This window comes from Grus americana, chromosome 28 (genome assembly GCF_028858705.1).
Source record: "Grus americana isolate bGruAme1 chromosome 28, bGruAme1.mat, whole genome shotgun sequence".
NCBI lineage: Eukaryota > Metazoa > Chordata > Aves > Gruiformes > Gruidae > Grus > Grus americana.
Window position 1 is genome coordinate 3,512,080 of NC_072879.1, and position 24,383 is coordinate 3,536,462.

The 24,383-nt window shown below is 61.4% G+C and overlaps 2 protein-coding genes across 5 annotated transcripts; one reads left to right on the forward strand and one right to left on the reverse strand.

Annotated features, from left to right (window-relative positions):
• Positions 1–226: 226 nt before the first annotated feature.
• On the forward strand, positions 227–3,916 carry POLR2E (RNA polymerase II, I and III subunit E). Of its 3 annotated transcripts, none has more exons than XM_054805933.1 (8): positions 227–385; positions 570–744; positions 870–985; positions 1,393–1,473; positions 1,695–1,753; positions 1,907–1,985; positions 2,432–2,511; positions 3,402–3,916. In XM_054805933.1, exons 1-7 carry the CDS (start codon positions 329–331, stop codon positions 2,495–2,497), a joined length of 633 nt encoding a protein of 210 aa, XP_054661908.1. In that variant the 5' UTR covers positions 227–328; the 3' UTR covers positions 2,498–2,511; positions 3,402–3,916. The 3 variants fall into 3 exon arrangements, with proteins under 3 accessions (XP_054661908.1, XP_054661906.1, XP_054661907.1); XM_054805931.1 differs by lacking the exon at positions 3,402–3,916 and adding an exon at positions 2,806–3,104; XM_054805932.1 differs by lacking the exon at positions 3,402–3,916 and adding an exon at positions 2,851–3,104.
• ARHGAP45 (Rho GTPase activating protein 45) lies at positions 3,513–23,956 on the reverse strand. Of its 2 annotated transcripts, XM_054805926.1 has the most exons (24): positions 23,760–23,956; positions 22,933–23,195; positions 20,428–20,758; positions 18,586–18,729; positions 17,385–17,469; positions 16,827–16,899; positions 16,256–16,334; positions 15,723–15,860; positions 15,423–15,487; positions 15,010–15,120; positions 14,281–14,361; positions 13,849–14,028; positions 13,475–13,612; positions 12,986–13,176; positions 12,497–12,657; positions 11,963–12,040; positions 11,470–11,571; positions 10,929–11,092; positions 10,029–10,217; positions 9,516–9,653; positions 7,550–7,788; positions 7,001–7,244; positions 6,427–6,529; positions 3,513–6,236 (listed from the first exon to the last, which is right to left on the reverse strand). In XM_054805926.1, exons 2-24 carry the CDS (start codon positions 23,020–23,022, stop codon positions 5,845–5,847), a joined length of 3,516 nt encoding a protein of 1,171 aa, XP_054661901.1. In that variant the 5' UTR covers positions 23,023–23,195; positions 23,760–23,956; the 3' UTR covers positions 3,513–5,844. The 2 variants fall into 2 exon arrangements, with proteins under 2 accessions (XP_054661901.1, XP_054661900.1); XM_054805925.1 differs by lacking the exons at positions 22,933–23,195; positions 23,760–23,956 and adding an exon at positions 22,092–22,393.
• Between the last annotated feature and the right edge of the window lie 427 nt (positions 23,957–24,383).

Sequence of the window (24,383 nt, forward strand, 5' to 3'; positions counted from 1 at the left end):
GCCGCAGGGATGTTTCTCGGCGGGGCGGGCGAGACCATGGAGGGGAGGGGGGGGGGACGGACCATGGTGCGGGGGGTGTCGGGGCACTGCAGAACGGGCCCCGCCGCGTGGGCCGCGACCTGTCCCGGGCTGGGCGGCAGACAACCGGGGAACGGCTCCAGCTGCCGGAGAGGGACCCCCACCCTCCCCGGAGCGAGGCGGCCGGCGTCGGACTACATCTCCCAGGAGTCCCCGCGGCCGAGGCCCCCGCGGCCGCCTCGGCGCCGCCTGTCGGCATTAGCGCAGGCATTAGCGTGAGCGGCTCGCGGGGCCTCGGGCGGCGGGCGCCATGGACGACGAGGAGGAGACGTACCGGCTGTGGAAGATCCGTAAGACCATCATGCAGGTGCGGGCGGTGGCGGGGCCCGGGCCCGGGCCCGGGCCCGGCGGGGGATGGGGCCCGGCGCCCGGCGGGGCTGTGCGGCGGCCCGGTGGGTGCCGCGGCGGTCGGCCTGTCTGCGGGCCCCCGCCAGAGCGGGGCCGGGGGGGGGCGCGGGTCGCCTGGCCTGACCCGAGGGCGCTCTCGGCAGCTCTGCCACGACCGGGGCTACCTGGTGACCCAGGACGAGCTGGACCAGACGCTGGAGGAGTTCAAGGCGCAGTTCGGTGACAAGCCTAGCGAGGGCCGGCCCCGACGCACCGACCTGACGGTGCTGGTGGCTCACAACGACGACCCCACCGACCAGATGTTCGTCTTCTTCCCGGGTGAGCGGGGCCTGCTCCGGCGCCGGGCCGGGCCTGCTCCTGGCGTGGGCGGGAGAGACGGCTCTACCGAGGGGGGGTAACGGGGGGGGCAGCGGCTCTGTAACCCCCGCTGACGCCTTTCCCAGAGGAGCCCAAGGTCGGGATAAAGACGATCAAGATGTACTGCCAGAGGATGCAGGAGGAGAACATCACCCGGGCGCTGATCGTGGTGCAGCAAGGCATGACCCCATCGGCCAAGCAGGTACGAAGAACCGCAGAGGAAGGCAGGAGAGCCGGGGTGCTGTGGGCCACCAGTGCTTTGCTTGTCTGTTTTTTAGTGCTATGTTAGGTAGATAAAAGCCTGGAGTTTCTTTCTGGACAAAATCTTTCACTAAAGCCTGTTGTGCCTTAACACGTATGAGTGTGTTTAATTGGAACAACTGGTTCTGGTTCCAGAAGAGCAGCTGAGGGGCCCCCAAGTAGTCAGGGGTTGGTGAGAGAAAAGGGGATGCTTGCCTGCACGCTCTTTGCCTGCGTAGCTGTCTCCGTGTGAGCACGAGGGCAGTGACCCCACACTGGCAGTGACTGGTGTTCCTCGAGGAGCGGATGGGAGTGCAGGCAGGGCTGTCCCGGAGCGGTGTGGCCATCTAACGGACCTTTCCCTTTCAGTCCCTGGTAGACATGGCTCCCAAATACATCCTGGAGCAGTTCCTGCAGCAAGAGCTTCTGATCAACATCACAGAACACGAGGTGAGCAGTGTCAGGCAGTGCAGCGAAGGTGGGATGATCAGTTCTCGGTGCTGAGCTGCGGCTCGAGCTGTTCCCGGAGACCTTCTCTGGGCTGGACGGTCGGGCTGAGTGAGCGGTTGTAGGTTTCTTCCTTACAAACGAGTTGCACCTCCCACCGCTGTGAGGAGCCGGTTGCTTTCTCTGGTTTTCTAAACGTACAGTCTCTCCCCTGTTGTTTACAGTTGGTCCCGGAGCACGTGGTCATGACAAAGGAAGAAGTAACCGAGCTACTGGCCCGATAGTATCCTTTGTTTGTTCCCTTCCCCCCTGCCTGGGTGTGAGGCACGCTTGCTTTGGGCTGAAAATGAGTGCACCCACGAGCCCTGCTGTCAAAGGGGCGCCTGGGCCAGCGGCGCGTTCTGCGGGGGGACCCTTTCCTTGACTCCCTGCACAGTAAGCTGAGAGAGAACCAGCTCCCGAGGATACAGGCCGGGGATCCCGTGGCACGGTACTTCGGAATAAAGCGTGGTCAGGTAAGAGAGGAGTGGACTCGGGGAACAATTCCGTGTGGGCAGGGCAAGGAAGAGAGATCCATCGGCATTTCAGAACACTTGGAGACAGGAAAGGTCTCTCTTTCAAACGTAATAGCTGTTGTGGGTTACGCACCGCTGTGTGTGAGCTGAGCGGACTTCTAGCGAGGAGAGAGCCGCCTCGGCTGCCTGCTGAACCAGCCGGTAACAGGCAGCAGATGTGACGCCAGCCCCATGCTCTGCGATCTCCCCATCCCCTCGTGCCGGCGGGTGACGTTTCCACGCCACACCGGCTGAAGTGGGAACTTGGCACCGGCACCTGCGGCGGCTGAGTGCCGCTGTGTGCAGCCACACTGTCTGGGCCCGCGCCTGCGCTGGGCAGGGAAGCTCTGCAGGGGAAACCGGCGTCAGCTTCTCTCCCTCATGAGTTCCTTCTGTCGGCCCTCTAGGTAGTGAAGATCATAAGACCGAGTGAGACTGCGGGCCGCTACATCACCTACAGACTGGTGCAGTAACGTGGAGCTGCCGGGTAAGGTGGAGTACAAAACCCTCCAGCTTTGGGCAGTGCCCTAAAATTACGCTGAGGCTTTCCGGGATTGACTTGAGCTGCCCCCAGGAAAAGATTATCTCAAAACTTTAAATCGTTTGTGGAGGGAACTGTTAGTGAGAGGACAGACTAGAGCAAGGCTTAATCAGTCTCTTGCATTGGTGCCCGCGTTTGGGATGTGCCTGTCAGTGTTGTGGGCATCAGCGGGGCTTGGCCTCGAGAGCGGGCTGCCGAGGGGGCGCAAGGTGGGTCACGTCCCCAGTTCCTTTCTTCCAGGTGTGGAAGAGTTGTGTGACACCTCCCGGTCTTCCCACCCACCAGTGATTTACAGGCACTGAGGCGTCTGCCTTTCAGAGCTGGCCAAGAAAAGTCCCTGCTGTTGTGTTACGTGGCCCAATTCCGTGTTTTCCGGCATGGACTTTGCTGTAACCCCTGACCCTTCGTTAAGGACTCAAGCCATGGAAGTAACATGAAACAACTGAAGCATGCAGGGAAGAAGCGAGTGGAAAAAGGCTTTTGCTTGCTTCTTATTTTATAGGATCTTATTTTTAATAAAGCTTTGTATTCTCGCTGTTCCTCACGGCCATTGTATTTCTCAGCCTCTCTCTGCACCAAAGCCGCCTGCGGCTTCGCAAGTTCCCGTGTTTCTCGTTCCGTTTGGAATGTCCATGCTGTATCATGGCTGAGCTGAGAGCTCACCCCGCAGAACTCCGATCCAGCTGTTTCATGCGGTTTTGACGCTGCAGCTCAGACTTCCCTTGCCGCTTACCTTGTCCTATCCTCTGGCCCTTGTTTTCAGAGCCCGCTGTTCAGACATTGCAATGGAGAGTCGCTTATCGCCCCCCAGTCGCTTTCATTTTAATCTGTTCCAGGTCTCTTGAGGGTTTTAAACTTCAGTTTACTTGCTAGAAATACTTGGAGTGCTCAGCCTCCTGCAGTCATGGGTGCACGAGTCTGGAAGACTGATCTCCAGGACAAATGGGTTGGAACACACTGACTTTTATTCTTCTTTTTTTTGAAGCATGTCAATCTGAACACAGCAAAACACGTAACGCAGCTTCGTACAGCAGTACAGGCATGTCGTAACAAACACGCTTGGCTTTTTCCACACTGAATTAATATACAACTAGAAGGGTGCCTGTTACCGTGTGAAGCTCAAGCGTAGCTTTTGTCCCTTCCCTCACTCGCACTCACCCTCACCCACCCTCGCACACACACGTGGTACCGCCCGTGGCAGCAGGAGAGGGCAGTCGGCCTCGTTCCTCTCGCTACCGTGGAAATGACCCACTGGAAAAATCCAACCGACTGAAGAGCTGTGGAGCTGAACATCCCACGGGTATATCTAGCTCTTCTTTGGCTCAGTTATAAACCGTTTGCTGTAAATTAACTTTGGGTTTGTGTACCTTTAACCTTCTATGCCGAGACGCATTTCCGATTAGTCCTGGAGAGTGCTGGGAAGCGTAACGCCCAGGCTCTGCCCGGTGCCGGAGTCTGACCCTCTAAGGGGTCAAACTGGGTCCATCGCCCAACTCTACAGTAACGAGGTGCCTGTAACCCCCAAACAGCGCTCGGTGTGTCTTGAGCTTCGCTCGCTTGGCTTCTGTGGCCAGCGAGCTGCCTCTGCCTTCCCCCTCGCTGTCCCGCCGGGGCAGGCGCTCCCCAGACCTGGAGCGGTGAGGCCCGCCACGTGAGCAGACAGAACGAGAGGGTCTGGCGTCGGCATTGCACCGAGGAAGGGTCTGGCTAATCCTAGGAAACTGCTGCGGAGTTGCATGGTTTCCTAGGAGCCGTTGGCTGCGAGTTGCTTGTGCGTGAGGTGCCTGTGTGCATCTGTCACTGGCTGGCAGCTCTTGGTCTTTGCTCGCTGTGTGCCCTCCCGGGTCGAGGGTCCCGTGGCACGCTCAGCGGTGACAGCAGGAACGCAGCCCAGGCACAAGCAGGGCAACAGAAGGAAACAGCTTTCAGCTCTTTCTAAGCTTAAAATCTACTTGTTTCTCTATGCTTCAGTGCAGAAAAGTCTCATAGCCTTAAAAAAATACTTCGACTCATTTCGAGTTCCTTTGCCAGCAGAGGTAGTAGATTCATATTGAAGGGTTATCTCTTTACCAAAAAAAAAAATTTTTTTTGAAAAAACCAACCTCTTACACTGGCAGGGGCTGTGACTCGACTTGGGCTGTGGTGGTCCCGAGGAGGAGGAGGAGGCATCTCCCCTTGGTGACCTGCTCTCTGCCCAGCCCCATCTCGGGGCCGGCTGGAAGAGCAGAGGTGTAGTCCTGCATTTGCAGCTTAGATTTTTGGAGACCAAAGCTCTATCCAAAAAATGAGTAATCCCTGAGACATCAGGCAGTACTCAGGCCCCTGCAGCCAGGAAAACCTGTCCCCTGAGCTTGCCCACAGCTGTGGGTTGCTCCTGCCACGTAGAAAAATGCCCATAAATACAAGCAGCAATGCAAACCTCGTCAGCTGAGCCAGGAAAGGCACGTCGCTTGTGGAGTCCTGCGTTGCTTAGAGGTGCTGAGGCAGTAAATCCATTGCTGGACTCTGGGTGTCTGGTACAGTCAGTTATAAGTGATAAATGGACCTTGCAGGGACTGGCAAACGATGCAGCCGCAGCCCTGAAGCTGAGGCCGGCTCTCTGCAAGATGCTGCAGGTGGCTTCTACCCAGCTACGCCGAACCCAGCACCATGCTGTCCCTTCCCGGTGAGCCGTTCCCCAGGCCGGCAGAGCCAGCCTGCGCACATGGTGCTCGGCATTGTCTGTCCGTCCGTGCCCAGCTGCAGAGCCCTTCTCCTGCCTGGCGTGGGGAACCCTCCCTGCGTCACCTCCTGACAGCCGCAGCCAGCGAGGACAATCGGATCCTTAGACTCCTCTATCTTGATTTTTGCAGCAGAGACGTAGGATTAGGGAGCGTAGCAAAAATTAAGCCTGTGACCTGGCGTGGGCACGGCAAAGCCCTGGGTTCCTTCCCAGTCCTGAACAGCAAGCAAAGGGTCTGCCCTGCTTCAGCTCCTTTCCAAGAAACGTGCTTTGTGGCTGCCGGACCGGGCAGGGGCTCCCAGCAGTCGAGGCAGACTGACCTAATTTTTCCCCATTGGGAACCCAGGGGCTCGGGGGTTTTGTGTGAAAGCTCCAGCCACGAAACAGCGAGGACTTGCCTGCAGCTGACACACCAAACCCCCCTGAGCTGCCCGTGGCCCTGTGCTGTCCCTCCCCACCCCTCAACATTGCAGCTTTGTGAGTCACTACGCCCGGGTAGTTTCTGGGTTTTGTCCCTTCACCCCGTCCCAGCATCCGCGGTGGTTTTGTTCGGTGGCTTAGATAAACCGGGGCTGCTGCTCGCAGCCGTCTTGGCACCTGGCTGCCAGATGCCGGGCAGCAGCAAGCGTGGATACGTTGTTGGACTGATTCGTGTTGTAGTCCGTGTCGGCAGCAGAAAGGCGACTCTCGGGGTATTCTTCTGCATCGCTTTGCTCTTCTCCCAGGGGGCTGCGGCAGCGGGGAACGGCACCCTCCGTGTCCGACTGGCCCACGCTGCAGCTCCGGCTCCGCTGCCCGTCGCTCCCATCGTCGCAGAACTGAGCTTCGTCTGTGCTGGTCTCGCTCTCTTGTTTGGTTAGCTGGGTGCGCGGGCTCCCGTCTGCGGCGGCCGGCAGCTCCCCGTTGTCCTCCAGCTCGGAGTCGGAGTCAACAGAACGGTCGCCAGACTCTGCGGGACAGAGGGAGCCAAGCGCTACGCTCTCGCCCAGCACCACGGCACCAGCAGGAGCTTTGCTCAGCAAACTTGTGGTCTTCAGGAGAGGGGAAGGGTTTTGTGTTACTGCCACTAGCGACGTACCTCGTGCCTCCCGGGAGAGCTGTGCCCACTGGGGAGGAACCGCCGGGTGCCTTTCACTTACCTGCGAACGAATCGGCGCCGTAATGCAAATTGCCCTTCTCCGAAGGCAGCTCCAGGTAGGGGACGCTGCCGGGAGGAGCTGTGGGCTGGGAGCCTGCGTTGGCCTGGAAGGAAGAGGCGCGGTGGTGAGGGCATGGAGGAGGAGAAAACTTTCTCCTGCCCTGAGGCAGGGTTCCAGAAAATGGTCAGTGAAGAAATGCCATCTTTTTGTCCCTGTGGAAAAGTGCTTAGGCTCCATCCTCCCACCCCCTGCCTGTCTCACCGGTCTTTTGGGGCAGAAAATCACTTGCAAATGGGGTGGGGATGCACGTGGGGACGTGACAGAGGCGAGTTTCCTAAGAGAAGGGCAACAGCGTTGGCCGGCCCCGTACCATCATGTGGCACAGCAGGGATGGGGAACGTCGCTGCCACAACCCGGGCGGCAGAGCACGAGGCTGGGGCACCAGTCAGGAGAGGGGTGGAGGGTGTTGGGGCTGCAGGAGGGTCTGCCCCGGCTGATCTGCTCCAGGTTGCAAGCACAAGCAGGCTGTCTTGGTCGGCTCCGCATCCCCTAAGGGTGCTCCAGAGACTCCTACCAGGTCAGAGGAGCTGGCTGCCTCCTCCGTGCCGCCTGTGGCCAGCACCATGGTCTCCTTGTTCTCAAAGATGGTCGAATAGAAGATGATCAGCGCCTCGATGATGCGAGCTTGGTGGGGATAATCAACCAGTGAGGACAAGGAAATAGTGGCATCCGTGGGCCTTGGGCGCATCAGCGTTGGCCCAAAGACGATGCCCAGGTTGCTTGAGGTCATCTTGTTGTCTTGTTCCACTTCCACGATCCTGGGGAGGAGGAGGAGGAACTTGTGAGAGCAAGCAGGCTGGCAGGAGGGGAGAAGGGATGGGTGGACAGGCAGGGCTGGCAGGAGATGCCAGGCTGGCAGCACAGGAGTCCCCTCTCATGGCACACAGGAGCTTCGTGAGCAGCACAGAAGGAGCTGCAGCCCCGGATCCACCTCCCTGCTCCCAGGATGGGCTGGGCTGTACCCACCACCATCCGGTGGGGATGCTGCACCTACCTTCCCACCCCAGGAAAGAAAGGGAAGGTGCCCCAGCACCCATGCTGGCTCTGGACCTGCCCTTCTCACCTTCTCAGGTGCTGCAGGAGGTACTGCAACGTGGCCATGTTCTCGCAGGGAAGCTCCTTCAGCAACTCCTTCAGCTTCAGCACCAGGTTCACCACCACCTTGTCCGTGTCGGCTCCTTTGTCCACCAGCTCAGGGCCCCCTTTCCCACTCTTGCCCTTGGCCTCGCCGCCCTGTAAGCTCTCCTTGGCCAGCCCCATCAGCTCGTTGTACATGCGGAAGGGCATAATGGGCTCCGGCAGCTGTGAGTGAGAACGGGGTGGGGGGAGATGGGTGCTGGAAAGCCGTGCCTCCCGGTCCTGGGGGGGACGCTCACCCCCTCCCTGAGACCTAGACCTGTCCTGTGCTGCTGAGCTGAGGAAACCTGGGGCCTTTCTATAGCAAGGAAACATCCCCAATGCTTCCAAAGCATGCTACCCAGAAGGTAATGTTTATTTCTCCATCTCCTGACGCCTGTAAATCCAGCCTTGTTGGTCCTAGCCAATTAGTAGCTGTGAAGTTCAAGCAAAAAGCAGCATTTGACCAACCCGTGGGTGCTCTCTGCTGCTGGGTTCCTCCGGGTCAAGGCTAAGGGATTCTCATCCCTGAGAAAAGCCCTGGCCCCGGGGTGGGCAGACAGGAGGTGGTTAGGAAGAGGCCGGGATGGATGTTCTGGGGTGCAGAAGGCAGGATGCAATCGGCATAGCCTGCAGCAAAGGTGGGGCTGTGGTTGGGTGGAAACTCTTGCTTTGAAGTTTGGGTGAAGCAGGCAGAGGAGCATGTTAACTAATTGGTGGTTTTGCAGGGCTGGCGATGTTTTCAGAGCGGCTTAAACAGATGGTTTGGGGGACAGGCTGCCTCTCACAGCAGCAGGGGCTCCCTCCAGCTCTGGTACGGAGGGACACTAAACCCATTTCTCTGCAGTGAGGCATTGGATCGTGGCTCAGGACTGATTCTTCCTCTTTCCACTCTGCTTTTCTTCTCTGGAGGAACAGCAGAGGCAGCTCAGAGCCCTTCTCTCTCTGCAGGGGACCTAGGGACAAGGTCCTTGAGCTGAGCCCGATTCCCGAGTTAACGCAGAGGAGCCCTTCTGCGGAGTTACACCAGCCCTCCAAGGAAGGCAGCACTAAAGAGTTAAGCAGCAAGGCTGCAGTGTGAAGAAGCTACTTCCTCTCCTTCTGCTTTGTGGTGGCTCGGTTGGAGGATGTGGGTGATGCCGTTTGCCCTGCCAGTTTTTTAATTTCCCTATTGGCATTTGCTGGGGGTGGAGAACTGCTGTGAGTGGGGCACAGCACCCGTCTGAGCCCACCACAGGGCGACCTGAGGGGCACAGCACCCGTCTGAGCTCACTGCAGGGCAACCTGAGGGGCACAGCACCCGTCTGAGCCCACCGCAGGGCAATCCGAGGGGCACAGCACCCGTCTGAGCCCACCACAGGGCGACCTGAGGGGCGCAGCGCCCAGCTGAGCCCACCGCAGGGCCACCCGAGGGGCACAGCACCCGTCTGAGCCCACCGCAGGGCCACCCAAGGGGCACAGCCCCACTCGGGGAGACGTGAGCTCAGCCCCGGCTCTGCCGTCAGGAGGGACCTTTGCAGGATCGCTTCCCTTTTCGTGTACGTGGTTCCCCAATTGCAAAGGGGGAGGGAGGATTTGGTGGTTCTGCATGTTGTTTTTCTGTGGATACAAATGCCGCTGCATTTCGCCACACGAAGCGACGGCGGCGGCGCATTGTGCGAGGGCTCACCGAGAGCAGGAAACCCGCAGTCAGCTCGGAGCAGGGGCAGCAAGCGTGCTCTCCCCCACTCGCGCATGTGATGCTGTGGGACCCCTCAGCACCCCCACTGCCCTGCAGTTACCAAGCCCAGTTTGTGCAGAATTAGTCCTGCCAGAGATGACTCGGTAAAACCAGGTTTGGGTTGGGAAGTTCGATCCTCTGAGCACCTCTCCCCTGCCTCCCCCCCCAGCAGAAGGTACCACCAGCCCCTGACCTGTCTCAGGTAGAGCTTCAAGACGTTACTGATATCATGGGGGGAGGCCTGGGACAGCTCCACCAGCTCCTTCCCGTTCTCAAACGCCTGGCAAAGCTTCTCCACGCGGGTCTTGACACCGTTAACTCGGTAGATGCCCTGCAGAAGAGAGAAAAATGGAGTTGAAGTGAGGAGAGATGCTTCTCTTCATGTTTGCGTGAGACTGTGAGCTTCTAGCTCCCACCCTCTCCTTCTGGGGCTGGAAATCCCTCTCAGAAATCATTCTGGGACTTCCCCTTCCAGCTCAGATGTTATTGTCCCTGTTTCATAGGAAAGAGGGAGGCAAGAGAAGTGAGTTTCCAAGGTCAGAGTTTGGGCTACCAGGGCCAAGTTATCACATGGGGTTTTCTGGCTTTCTGCCTTCAGTAATCTGAAAAATGAGTCTGTTGGTTTTCATACCAAGGCAGAAGGATGTTTCAAGAGAAGGCAGCTGAGCCAGCCTAGCTGGAGAAGAGGGAAGAGAGAGTGCGTCACCTTGGTTTTCAGTGCCCGCTTCTCAATCTCTGAAATGCATTTCTTGATGATGAAGGGGATGCCATCTGAGCTACTCTGAGAAGCCTTTGTGAAGTCTTGCCCAAAAAGCTGCAGCTTCCCTTGGAGTTTCTTGTGCCCACACTGGATGGCCAAGGTTTCCAGACACTTCTTGTGGCAGGCCAGGTAGCACTGGAAAACACAGCGGAAGCACGTGGAGTTGGGAGGCAGCACCATGGGTCAGGCAGAAGGGCAGCCACCAAGAAACCCCAGGCATTGCTCCGAGAACGAGGAGCAGGATGGCAGAGAGGAAAAAAGCCTTTCTTGGAGACACTGCAGGACCAACGCCAAGCACATGGACCCCTCCCCAAAGTGGTACAGGGCAGATGTTTTGAGCAGCATGTTCCCAACGGCCGCTGTTGGTCAAGTCACTGGGGATCATGTCTTCTGCACAGCACAGCCATGGGCTCAAGCCCTCCTTAGCCCTGGGAATGATTGACCTGTCTCAGAGGGGCAGAACCCAAGCCACAATGAAGCAGTCCCAGAACTGGGGGGGGGGGGGGGAAACCAGCAGCTGGGAACATCTTCCTAAACACAGGTCAGAGCAGGGCTAAGGTAGTCCTGCCCCAAGGTTCATGCTGGCACCTCTGCTTCCGCAGGGACCTTGGCTGTCCTGGCTGCGGTTACACCCGTGGTTTTGACCACGTGTGTGCCTACAGCAAACCTGCGGCACCCGGGTGCAAAGCTGCCCACAATGTGCTGCTGCACAGCGCATGGCTCTCGTCTGAGGACGGAGCGAATCGCAGGACCGGTCGCAGGTAGAGGGGAGGTCACCCCGCTCACGGGACATATCCGCCATCCCTTCCACCCGCTGAGCTCTCTTCCCACTTCTCCCAGCTTTACCTCCTCGCATTCTGCTCCCTGGAAGTAAACGTAGCTGTTGCACTCCCGACACTTGGAAGGGGTGCGGAGCTTCCTCAGCCGATGAGTCTGGGCGGCCTTGGATAAGCCAACGTTTCGGAAGGGCCCCGTTGGAGCCGTCATCTCTGGGGTGATGCCGTTGATGCCTACGAGCAGAAGAAAAAGAAATGCAGTTGCACCCTGCTCCGGAGGAGGTAAGGTGAGGCAAAGCCTGAGCAGCGGGTCACTGTCACAGAGCAGCCAGCCAGCGGATGCACGAGTTCTTTAGCGACATTGCAAATGACCCATACGCTGAGGCGCGCAGCCCTGGCTCATCTGTTCCCACCGGTTTGAGCAGAGCTCAGCCCTCGGTAAAGGAAACGCTCTTGGGCCCCTCAGGGGGTCACCGTCAGCTATCCTCCCAGCAATCGTTCAGTTTACCTCTAGAACTACTGGATTTGGGAAAAGTCAACCCGCGTTAGCTTTGCCATGGCGTGCGGGCGCACAGCAGGAGCACCGCGTCACCTCCCGCGCTGCCACGTACTCTGCTCGAAGGGGGTGGCGTTCTCATCCTTCTCCTCCAGCTCTTCGCTGGAGGACATGGTGCCATTGGAAGACAACCGCTGGAGTTTTTGGCTGAATTCACCTGTCAAAAGACAACCCACAAGCCGGTGAGATTCCTGGCGAAGCAGTTTCTCTTCTGCGTGCGCTCTGCTGCTCATGGCCCGTTCCCACAGCAAGCAGTCGTGTGCTCTGCTGCCGGGGGAGCTCTGTGGAAAATGAGAAACTGGGAGCTCCCAGGGGCTGTGTGTGCCCGTACAGTGCCCTGCAGCAGAGTCGAAAGGTTCAGTGGTCCCCCATCCCATCCCACCCAGCCTGTTGGAGGTTGGGATCAGAGCAGTTCTTTACCACACAGTGTATTACAAGGCAGGTAAAAAAAAAAAAGTGCCAGGTCCTGCCTGACTCCGAGGCTGGGTTTAGGCTGACTGTACTAGAGGGGGAAGCGCTGCCGGCCCTGGGCTGGTTTTGGTATCTACCTGCGTTGGAATCCAGGCTGCTGTCAACTTCAGTAACGGAGGTTGGCCAGGATTTGTGGACCTGGTGTCCCCTCCCACCTGCAGAGGAACACACATAGTCCATTTGAGATTGTTTCCTGTGTTCAGGAGAGAAACACGGGAGAACAGCCTGCACTCCGGGGGACACTTAAAATAGTGAAGGAAGCTGCTTGGTTTCCCGTTGCCAGGCTGGTGAAGGGGCTGGTGGGGTTGTGATGTCTTCAGTAACACACCCAGCGAGGGAAAGAAGAGATGGGAAGATGGGGAATGGTCTGTGAGGCAGCACTAGACAGCAAAAGCAAAAGCAAAAAAAACCCAAAACAACCCATAGATCTGATTTTGTGTCCTTCAAGAAACTGAGTTTACGAGGCTTCCAGCCTGTCCTTCTGCTGCAAAGAGAAGCCCCCTCGGCACCACGGAGGTCCTGCTTCGCTCCCAACCGGGGCGGGACACAGCCTGCTGCGAGCGGTGCCGTGGGGACGGCGGTGCAGAGGCTCCTCTCGGCTCCGAGCTCACCTCTCCGCTCGGCCGCCACGGCCCCGCTCTGCTGCTCCTTGGCTCCTGCCCCTCCTTCGGAGACGGCCCCGTCCTTGGGCAGCCCGGCCCCGTCAGCGCCGGCGCTCATTGAGAAGTCATTGGCATTGAAGCTGCCTTTCCGTGTCCGAGTAAAGGGGGACCTGGTGGGCAGAAAGAAGGAGAAAAGGGAATGTCCGAGTGGATGAGAAGGAAGGACGCTTGAAAACCTTATTCACGGCTGCTGTCCACCTGTCTTGGGATTTACAGGCCTCTCCTAAATACCACCCGGCCTGTCTCATCTGTCAGAGAGGACGCGAGGGGAATTCCCAGCTGGTCCAGCCCCAGCTTTCCCAGCGGGAGCTGCCTTCAGGCCCATGGAAAGCGCACTGCTTTCTGCAGGGGAGCGCAGTGCCAGCCCGGGGGAAGGTTGCCAGCGACAGAGAAGAGGACTGTAAACCAGGAACGATTTCCCCCCCTCTCCTTTCCTACCAGGCGTTGTGCGACACGTAGGGCTCAAAGTCATACTGGATGTCGGGTTCATCTCCGCGCTGCAGCTGCCTGACGTGAGAGGCGTATTGCTGCCCGGGGTCGTAGAGCTTGCTGCTCTCGCACAGTGTCTGGAAGTTGACGGGCAGTGGAGCCGTCTGCATGTGCATGATCTGGTAGAAGGAGATGGTGGCCTAAAAATAACGTAGAGGAAATCAGACGTGAGCTTTGTGAGGTGATGTACAAGGAAGAGAGAGACGAGGAGCTCCAGGTTAGAGGAGAAATCAGGAGCACAGATCGGTGCTTGGTCTGCGGTCTTCAGCCTTGGCTTTTCAGAGCGCAAGGGAGCAAAGAGAGCTCTACCTCCACCTAGACCTCATCTGAAATAGCAGCAGCTGAGCCAGGTCTGCTGGGGAGGCAGCTCTGAACCTCTCCTGAGCGGGGTATGGCCACCCCCTCTCCTGGGGGCCATCCCAAGCAAACCCCACTCACCGTCTTGATGACCTGGTCGCTCTGTTTGATCACTTCATGGATCTGCCGCAAGGAGTTCACCTTGGTATCCTCCAACTCCTGCTTCTGGGTATTTGCATCCGCCACACAGGTCCGATACGTGGCCATCGCCTCTTCTGCCTGAGAGCGGGGAGAGCAAGAGACAGAAACAGTTCATAGGTGAGGAGAACATGGAGAGCAGCTCTCTGCACTTGCACTCCGTTCCTCTAGGCATTCCTGCGCGGCCACTGAGGATCCGCAGGGAGCTCCGTTCAGTCCGCTTAGCTCAGGGCTGCTGCTGTGCTAGCACAGCAAGGAGTGAGAAGGTTCTTGCCAGACAGATGCTCAGCCCGAGTCCAGAGCTGTCATGTTCCCACCTTGTTCTTGGCTTCCTCTTCCAGCCGCCTCTTCTTGTCCAGGGTTTTGGTGGTGATGCTGCTGGTGGTGTTCTGCTGCTCTTCTTCCGCTTTCACTGCCATGTACTTGGCCTTGTCGTGCTCCTCGCTGCGCTGCATGTATATCTGCTTGGCCTTGCGCAGGTTGACCTCTGCCTCTTGCTGCCAATGAAAACAGCAACCCGAGGTGAGGACTGAACTCTGCAAGGAGATCGTTATCTCCTGCAAGCTCCCCAGGGCCCCGCGTTTCTCCAGTGTCCCCCAGCACAGCAGAGGCACCCTCGGATAAAGCGCCTAACGCTACCGGAGAGGGACAAGGAGTCCGGCATCCTCAGAGGGGAATGTGCCACGGGTGTACTCCAGACTGGGCTCAGAGAGCACAACCCCAGCCTGTGCTGTGTGTCTGCTACTCACCAGTTTCCTCTGCGCCCGGTGCCACTGCTCCTTGATCTCCTTCCTCCGTTTTTCATGTTCAAGGCGTCTCACTGTCAGCGGCTGTATCAGGAGGGAGAAACAACCCCCGCGGTGGTCTGAGCTAAACGCTCGCTACTCTTCCCTTTGCAAAAGGCTTTGCAAGGAGAAGTTCCCTGTGGCGGTTGTTGTCGTTCCCCAGCACATCTGGGCTCGGTTGCAGGGAGGGTTTGTCTCATGGGCAAGAACCTGCAGCCTAGGAAGCGCCAGATGCAGTTTCCCTCCGGACTGAGCTAAGCAAGAGCCGCCCTCTGCAACGGCAGGACAGCAATTCCCTCCCTGGCAAACAGCTCTGGAGAGCGGCTCTCCCTGGGAGATGGGTGCAGCTCGGTCTGGGCTGGTTGGGGAAGGTGGGAAAGCAGAGAGGCCTTGGGTGAGGCGGAGATCGATGAGGAGGTGCTGTTTGATTTGCCAGATTTGGGAGGGTTTCTCCTAGCCCCTGTATCTAACCCCTTGGTGGACCCGGCAGCTGCCTGAGAGCTTGGGCTCATCGATCCGCTGAGGCCAGAGCAAAGCCGGGGAATGCGGAGCCTGAGCGGCGGCTGAGCCGAGCAGCAACTGGATTCCAGTTTCTGAATGAGCTGCCTGTGGCAGAAGGACCGAGGAGACCACCTGGCTCCCTCGCTGCCTGGCGCGGGGAAGACCCTCCGAGGTGGCCTTTCATCCCCTCACCTGGAGGAAGGTCTGGTGCTGCAGCGTGTTGGCAGCCTGCAGAACCGACGTCCCGTGCTCCATATCCTGCTCCAGGGCCAGCAGGTAGATGGACAGGAAAGGCATGTTGGTCTGAGAAACGAGAAAACACGCGGCCCTGAGCCCCGGCAGTGTCAACCAAAGGAGACGCATCCTCCAGTGCCGCGTTTGGGGAAGAAGAGCGAGAGGCTCAGCACGCCCGGCAGGGCCAGACAGAAACATCGGCTACCGATGGAGGAGGTCTTGCAGGGTCTCTTATGCTTTGTTTTGCTTTGGGCACAGGAATTTTGCCAAACAAAAGCTGGGTCATGCGAAATGAGCTCTCCAGGGCTGCTTGCTCCTGATACAGCCCGGCAGCCTGGACGCTGGGTGGCTTTAGGGACATGTGGACTTACCTCCTGACTGATGGTCTGCTTGCAGCTGTTTGCCATCTTCTGAAGCCCTTTGGCAAACTCCATCTCTGGAAGAAAAAGGTCAGAAGTGAAAAGACATGCGACACGCCAGGATTTCCCTGCTGATTGGGTTCCTTTTGAAAAATAAATGAGGAACGTCAGGAATGACGTTCACTACTGTCCTTGCAGCGTCTGACTCCCTCAGCCTCCCTGATCATAGAGGACCTTGACCTGTTCCGATGCTGCCGTGAGGGGCTCAGCCCCGCTCTGGAGAGGACCCACCCACCATCCTTCCCATCTCACCCAGCGTGGTCCTTTTCTCCAGGTATCCGATGAGGTCCTTCATGTACTTGGAGATGTTCTTGGTGTACTGGAGGGCGGCGTCTACCCCCCCCTCGCAGCGCTGCAGCATCACGTCCACTTCCTCAGCAGGAGGACGGCCTGTGATGGGACGAAGGGGAAGGTGGGGGGAGAAAGACAGGAGAGACACTGAATGTGCTGTGGCCACTGTGTTCCCTGACCCACTCCTTCCAAATGCTTTTGAGCTCCCAGGAGCACTGGAACAGCTGGGAAAAGCCCAGGACAGCCCAGCTCACCCCTGCAAGCTCTGTGAGCTTTCAGCGCAGACCTCCCCGTATCTGTGCCGGCATCGTGCTGTGCTGGTGTCCTGCCAGCACCCGGTGCCAGCAGCAGCTCTGCTGACTTTTCTCAGCCGAGGTGCCGTGTGTGGCTCAGAACCGCGGCAGCGATGGGGAAGATGCTGGTTCCTGCTGGCCGGTCTCCTCAGCCGGGTATCCCACAACCCCAGATCCTCCACCAAGACTCTGCCTGCTTACCTGTGTCATAGCTTTCCATGCCCGAAGGCATGCCGTCTCCTCCAGGCCCAGGGATCCCCCCGTAGAGGCTCTCCATAGACTTTGGGAATTGGGAAAGAAAAGGGACTGATCAGACAAGAAGGGAAGTAGTTGGAGGAGCTGGCGGATGGAGGGGAGGCAGAAACCGGGAGCTGCTGGAGCCTTTCTGCTGTTGTTGGAAGTCTGCTGTGCCCAGCCTGTGGCCCTACAGGAATGCCGTGAGCTACCGGGAACATCGCTGGAGAAATACCTTGGTCTGTGCTCACACCAGACCAGGGCAGAGCTATGGAGAGCAACCAGAGCCCTGCTTTCTGTCTCTGTTGGCAGAGCTGCTCCATCCCTTCCCGAGCCACCTTGCTCTTTGGATTGAGCTGCCAGGTGGCTTTTCCCCTCCTTGGGATGGTGGCGAGGACAGGACCAAGCAGGCAAAGCCTACACACAGCTCCTCTGGGCTTGGGGTGAGCTGGGAACCCCACACCCTTCCTGAGCCGGGTTGGAGCCCCCCGGCACATCCCGAGACCTGCAGCATCACTGCAGAGCGGGCAGCACTCACCTGGTTCTGGTCACTGGGTGGGATGGAGAGGATGGTGCTGCTGTCCACCTCCCCCATGAGGAACTCGGACACGCTGTGACGAGAGGAATATGGCTGGGCTCAGCAAAGGGACAACAGGCAGTGACAAGCAGGACTGTCACCCAGCGGCACCCAACCCACATCCGAGGGACCGGGCGAGGGCCAGGGCAGTTGGAGCCGCAGTACTGGTGCCAGTGGGGATCAGCTCAGCTCCACGTGATGCAGTCTTGGGAATTCAGGCAGAGGAGCAGAGCTTGGCCCGGCACTGAAGAGGGGCCGGGTGATGGAGCCTGTGGGCTCGAGCAGGCTTTGGGGTACCTCCTCGGTGCTGGAGGAATTGCAGGTGCGAGTGGCAGGAGGAGTGAATCTGCCCTCCCTGCGGGGTCTCTCCGGTCCCCAAACCACCCCCCAAAACAGCCACCGTGTGTGGGGCTGTGCGTGGGCGAGGGGACGGGGTGAGGGGTGGAGATGTGTCCTGGCAGGGTGATGGGGTGTGTCAGGGGACCTTCTCCAGGGAATAGCTGGCCAAAAGTCCCTTACGTGCTGCTGAAGGACACTGCGATGGTCTCCACGGCCTTCTCAAACTCCCGCTTGTCTGTCTCATTGTTGGATTCGTAATGGAAACCTGGAAATGAGGAAATGCAGGAGCCCTGTCACCACGAGTGCCTGTCCCTGTCTCAGGCAGAAGGACCTGCCGGCTCCTGCTGGTCTCAGCCCTGCTGTGGGGCTGGGTCAGGGGCTGGGTTGGGCTTGAGGGAGCAGTGGGGAGGAGAGGACTGTCCCAACGGATGATGGACTTTCTCTAGTGCAGTGCAGTGTCTCTGCCCGACCCCATTTCTCCCGGGACTGACTTCCCTGCCAGCATCACTTGGCTCACGTTTCTGTTTGCTCCCGTTACCCAGGGCTGCCCGAAAAGTGCTGCTGACTGTGGACCTGCCCCGCTGTCTTACGGCATCTCCAGAACCCCCTGCTCCAAGGCAGGATGGCTTCCTCCGGGCGGGTTCTCGCCTGCGGCCGAAAGAGGAACCACCAGCGGCAGCGGGAACCGGCACAGACAGTGCTTGGCAGACGCCCAGGCCGAGGGATGCTAGCCGGCAGCCAGGGCTTCTGGGCAGACCCCGGCGCCTTTCGGGTCGGCGCCTCTGCCCGTGCTGTGGCGGGGTGCGCTGCGGTGATGGGCTGGGATCTGCCCCAACCCCTCTGCCCAGGGATGTGGGCAGCCTGGACTCGCTCTGTCCCGGCCCCGCGTGGGGCCAGCCCTGCAGCAGACCTCCTGCTACCCGCCATGAGGCTTCCTGTCCCCTCACAGTTGCTGTTCAGCGTCCAGGAAGCAGTGCGGTGACGCAGAATGTTGTGCTCTGCCTGCGGTTAGCGCAGCCATCCCCCTCCCCGCTAGCGTAACTGCAGGCAGGAGGTGGTGCCCCGGCCAGGATCTGGGCTCCACAGACCCCACTCTTATAAACACGAGGTGCTGCCAGGAGCAGGATCCGATTATTGAAGTGTTTTTCCTGCGGCCGTGCTTGGAAATCCCCAGGCAGGGATCTGGGCTCTGTCATTTCTGACACTACATCACCCTTAAATCTAAAGCGCAACGAGCAGGCAGTCAACGTTTTCGCCCTCCCCGCCTGTCCGTGGGGCAGCTCTGCTCCCGGCAGCCCCACCATGGGCTCCCCGGGCCCCACGTGTCACCCCATGGAGGCAGGAGGGGAGTGGAACACAGCTCCCAGCCCCATCGTCTCACCCTTGACTTTGGAGATGAGGGTTCCGGCGGCCGTCAGGGTCTCCAGGGTGTTGAGCAGCGGGTACTTGTTGATGACCTGGCGCAGGATGCGCAGGGTTTCACCAAGGCACTCGTGGGCCAGTGGCCGCTGGGCCTCCTTGGGGTCTGCAAGAGAGGGGGGGGGGCTGAAACGGCCCCGTGTCGCTGCCCCATGTCCGGAGCCTCGCATCCACCACCCACCAGCCGCGTCCCAGGCAGGGTCCTGCCAGGCTCCCAGACCTGGAGCCCATCCCCTTGGCTTCGAGGCTCCCTGGGACTGGCACGGCCACGTTCCGCTTGTCCGGCACCTCCCCAGCTCTCCCTTCCCGTCCCCGCTGTGGCTGAACCAGTCGGCACAGCCCCTGCCTGACGCAGCGGCAGGTCTGGGGCAGCCCGACCTTTTAGGCATTTTTTCCTCAGTAGTAACTTTTTCCCTTGAAAGCAGTTTGGGAATTTCCTCCCCGTTTCCTTCCCTTCCTCCCCGCCGGATGGGCACTCCCAGCTGCCGGGAGGGATGCAGCAGGTGTGGCCTGCTGCCGTGCCCCATCCAGCCAGGCTCGCCGCATCCCACGGGGTCCTTTCCCGGGAACCGTCCCCTCCGTGGGCTCCAGCCACCGGCCCGGGGGTGCAGCCCTGCTCCCCGCCAGCTCCGGTGCCAGGGCTGGGGCTCGGGGCTGGGTGCCGGCAGCCTTGGTAGGAGATGAGGAGCCTCCGGTAGGGAAATGCTGGGATGGGAGCCTGGCACTTGCCTGGCACTCGCCGCCCAGCCGGGCAAACCCTCCTTCTATCCCAGCCCCCAGCCTGGGGTCAGGAAGGGGTTTCCTCTGCTCCCTCTCCTGTTTCCAGGCCCCTTCCGGAGTGGGAAGTGAGGAGAGCAGCGGGGCTGGGAACGGGGCTGGGAATGGGGCTGGATGGGTGCAGAGCAGAGCCCGACTCTCCAAAATCACAGCTGCGTCCTGCAGGTCAGCCCTGCGCGCCAGCCCTAACATCTCCCCGTCTCTGTGCTCTCTCGGGGACGGCATTGTCCTGGCTGTCCCAAACGGGGTCCAGCGATAATCACAGACCACAAGCGGGCATGGCAGCAATACAGTCGCCATCCAGCTCGGCTGTTTCCTCCCTGCCCTGCAATGCCACCACGGCAGCACAGACCCCAGCCACGTTCCCACTGGCCCAGCCATGGATCTGGCCACCGGGGCCATCGGCACCTCTGCCCCAGGCTGGGCGCTGCCAGTTTCCACGGCAAGTGGGGATGCGTCAACATGTTTGCAAAGCCAGCGCCGAAAACACGGCATCATGTGACTCCCCCGCAGCTCCCCCTCGCCGCGGGGACCACGAGATTGCCACGGTTCCCTTCACCTCCTTGGGCAGAGACACCTGCCTGCGGCCCCGCAGCCCACCCAGCCCCCTGCCAGGGCATCGGTCCCATCCCGCTGGCCGCCCTGGTCAGGCTGGTGCAGCGGGTCGGGGGGCCAGGGGCCATGCCCGGTGCCCCGTGGGGCTCTGGGGGCCCTGGCAGGCAGCTGGCACTGCTGTGCTGTAAACAGGAAAGCAGGCGGATGAAAATAGCTCACAGGCAGGAAGCCGCGTTATCCTGGCTCCGAGCTCCCAGCAGCCACCCACCACCCTTTGCCCGTGGCTGCCGTGGCTCTGCACGGCCCCCTGGGAGTCCCGGTCCCCTCCTGGCCAGGGCAGAGACCCTCACCCACGGGTCCGGTATGTCCCCAGGGAGAGGATGCTCCTGTGCTGTCCCCGCAGTGGTGGGTGATTTGGAGCTGCATGGGCAGCACCGGGGCTGGCAGGAGCCGGGGGCATCCCGGCACTCACCATCGCGCAGCACCACGTCCCGCAGGTTCTCCAGGGCATCGGCGAAGCGGGCCACGTCCGTCAGCAGCTGGGAGATGTCCTCCGTGTCAATGAAAGGGCCCTCTCCGCCATCCATGGGGCTGTAGGATGTGGGGGTCCTGTGGCCCTTGGGCACGGCCCTGGGGCCCGCCGCAGTGAGAGGGAAGCCGGCAGCGCTGGCATGGCGGCTGAGGCTGGTGGGGCGCTTGATGGTGCCCACGGTGCTGGGGCTGGTGCTGAGCTTGCAGCTGGCGGGGGGCAGCTCCCCCAGGCCGGAGCTGGGTGCCTCCAGGCAATCCTTCCGGGAGAGGTCCTGGGGAGCAGGGATGAGCGTGAGGCCCGGCTGGTGCCACGGGGCATGCCAGGGACCCCAGCTCAAGCAGGGAGAGGGCAGCACCCTGGGACCCTCCATGCCACCAGCCTGGAGGGACAGGCTGGCATCTGAGGGACCGGTAGTCATGCTGTGCCTCAGTTTCCCCAGTTACATATCCTGGCAGAGCCCCAGGATCCAGCCCAGCTGCTGCATGGGGATGAGGCAGAGCCCTCCCCAGCATTTCCAGCCCTTTGGGGATCCAGGGTGGGGACTGCTGGGGATGGTCTCGGGGCCATCCCGCAGGGCAGAGACAGCGACTCCGCCATCAAGAAAACAGTGACAGAGCAGCAGCTGGCAGAGTTCGGGCGCTCCCTGTCCCTGCTGTGCCGCAGGCAGCCCCTGGCAGCTGGCATCACCCGAGGCTCCCGGGCTCCCGGCGGATTAACCGGCCCAGCACAGGGTTCACCAGCAGCATCAGCTCTGAAACCCCGGGCCAGGAGCCGGCTTGGCCACCCCGTCTGCCTGCTCACCCTGTGGCCTCCACTGGCCCTCGCCAGCCCCTGTGGGTCTGGGTTTGTCCTGGGGGGCACGCACTGACCGTGTGAGTGACCCTGCCTCGTCCCCACCAGCACACGCCGTGCTGGAGGTCCCCATCCCCGGGGACCCCGGCATGGCCAAACAGCAGCAGGATCTGGCCCCACACATCCCTTCCTCTTTTTGAGCCGGTCCCATCCCCAGGTCGGGCACAGCCCCCGCCCTGCCAGGAATGGGGGCAGGGACGGGGACACCTCCCAGGCCACTCTCTGGAGACATTGCAGATATTTTACGGATGGAGGGACCCCCAGTTTCTAGGGGTAAAATTGCCCCGAGGGAGGGGCTGGTACTGGTTCCTTCCGGGGCTGTGTACCACACAGGGGCCACGCTCCCAGTGAGGGTCCTCACGGCACGGGGAGGGAGACCGTGGCCACCCTCACCCCTCTGGCAGCTCCTATCGGTGACCCTCAGCACCCAGGTGTGACATGAGTGTGCTGGGTCTCAGTATCCCCGGCCAGGAGCTGCCAGCTCGGCACTGCCAGCTCGGCGGGGCCGGAAGCCGTGTTTGATGCCAGTGGGGCCAACACCGAGCGCCTTCCCCTCAGAGCAACCCAGCTGGGGGCACGAGGCTGCCCCGGGTGAAAGCGAACTGGGGCAGCTCAGCCCCACGCTGCCCCCGGAGTTGGCTGGACCCCCGCGGGGCTGCAAGGGGGCTGCCCATGGGCCCCACCCCAAAATGGCCGGGGCCAGCCCAGCCCTTGAAAACCTGTCCCCGTCCCCCCCATCCCCCATCCCATACCGTTAGCCACACGGTGGATGTGTGGAGCAGCGAGTCCAGGGAGCGTGTGGGCGAGTGGGCTTTACCCGTCCTGCGGCGCCCCGCCGAGTGGGGGCTGTAGCTGTTCCTCCCAGCCGCCCGGCCGAGCATCCCTCCGTCTGCCACCCATAGGCCCCTCTCCCAGAGAGGTCAGGGAGGAGGGTGGGGCGGGGACCGGGATGGGGATGGGTGCCCCTTATTCAGGAGCCACGGGCGGGTTCTCGGGCCCCATCAGCCCCGTCTCGCCAGCCCCGTCTCGCCCCATGCTCTGCGGGCTGGGGCGCGGGCGCAGCGCAGGCGCGGGGCGGGCAGTGCCAGGGTGCGCAGAGGAGCCCCAGCCACCGGCCAGCCCTGTGGAGGCGAGGCGCTTCCTCCTGCACCCCTCCAGTGCTGGGGGGACGTAAATAAATACATGGCAGAGCCAAGGCACTGGGGCTGCCCCAGCCCGGGCATCCCCCCGCTCCTGCCCATGTCCCCTGGGTAGTTTGGGGGTTTCTCTGCCCTCCCCAAACCCTTGGCCGCAGCCTCCACTGCCGGGCTCCCCTGCCCTTGCTGTAGCCCCCCGTTTCCTCTCCGGCCACGCTTGCCCTCCAGCCTCCCCAGGGAGCTGCTCCGTCCCCTTCATCTGGGGCAAACCCCCCCCCCAGGCCCAGTGACCAGGGTCCTTCCTTGGCTCCCTCCTCCTCCTTGCGCACCCCCTGGCCATACCCAGGTCCCCCTCCCACCCCACAGCTCTTCCCAGCGGCTCCATGGGTGCCGTGGCCCCACGGCCCCCCTGGCCCCCGTGGCCCTCACCCCACTGGGGGGAACGCAGGACACTCACCGGCAGGGTCTGCGGGACAGGGCTTCCCGCCCGGCTCTTCTTGGAGATGGAGGGGGTTTTCATCAACTCCCGCTTCTTCCGGGAGAACATGGCTCCCCGGGGGCGGCCGGGCCCCTGCCCTTGGCGGCCCCTGGCTCGGCGCGGCCGCGGTGCCTGGCTGCCAGCGCCGTGCTCCTCACCGCACCAGCCACATTCGCAGGGGCGAACTGTCAGGAGGGCGCATGTGACGCCGCCTTATTTCCTCATCAGCTTCGCAGGCGAACCTGAAACAGGAAAAGCTAAATGTGCACCCAGGGGGGGAAGGGGGACCCCAGCTGCCCCTCGGGGGGACTCAGGCCCGTCTCCAGCCTTGCGGGGGCTGGCAGAGAAGATGCCGTCGCTCTCGGGGCGGTGGGCTCTGGGCAGCTGTTTGTGGGGGCATTCGGAGCTGTGCCCCAGGGCTGCACAGAGGGGCCTGGGGGCAGAGCCCCACGCCACAGGATTGGGGTGAGCCCCAGGAGATCCCAGGCCTCTGTGGGGTTTACCCCTGTTTGGGGGTGTCCCTCAGCCCAGGGAGGACGAGCCCTGACCTGTGGGGCATTGCTGGAGGCCCCGGCTGTGGGGGTGAGTGGGATGCAGGGCTCCAGGCTCCCACTCGGGGGATGCTCCTGGCTCTGCCTCTGCCGTGGGCTCGGTCACGGTGCCACGATGGCCCCGGCCCCGGCTGCCTCCCTGGGGTCACTGCCCGGCCCTGGCCCCCGCCAGCCTGCAGCATCCACACACTCATGGTCCCGCACCCGTGACTCACCCACCCACGGGGTAACGCAACCCCGCAGTGGTTTGTTCACCTATGGGAGCACCCAGCGAGGTGGCAGAGACGGAGAGGGAGAGGTGGCGGAGACCCCGGGAGAGGGACGGCACGGCACGGCATCCCCCCGGGGGGCTGCTCCCGCGGCGTGGGGACCCCCGGCCGGATCCTGCCGCGGCCGCTGCCCGCCGGGCTGCTCGGGGCGGCTGCCGGCCCCCGGGGGGCGGTGGGGGACGAGACCCCGCTTCTTCCCAGGACCCCTCCGCGGGGCCGGCCGGGCCGGGGCCGCCTCTCGTGGGCCATCTGCCGGCCGCAGGGCGGGGAGCGGCCGGGCCGGGACCCGGACCTGGAGCCGGGACTCCCGGGGGGCGGGGAGCGGGACGAGGGCGTGGGGTGGGATGTGCGTGGGGGGGAATGTTCTGGGGGGGTGTATGCGGGAGGGGGGTGCGCGTACGTGTGCCCTGTGTGTGCGCGTGGCCGTGGGTGCGAGCAGACAGGTGCGCGCGCGTGTGTGAGCGTGCGTGTGCAGGGGAGTGCCCGTGGGTCGGGGGATGCGTGCGTGTGTGTCCGTCCAGGCATGTGCCCGTGGGTCATGGTGCGCATATCTGTGTATGCACGTGTGTGGGGCGATGCACACGCGTGTGCCCGTCTATAGATGTGTGCG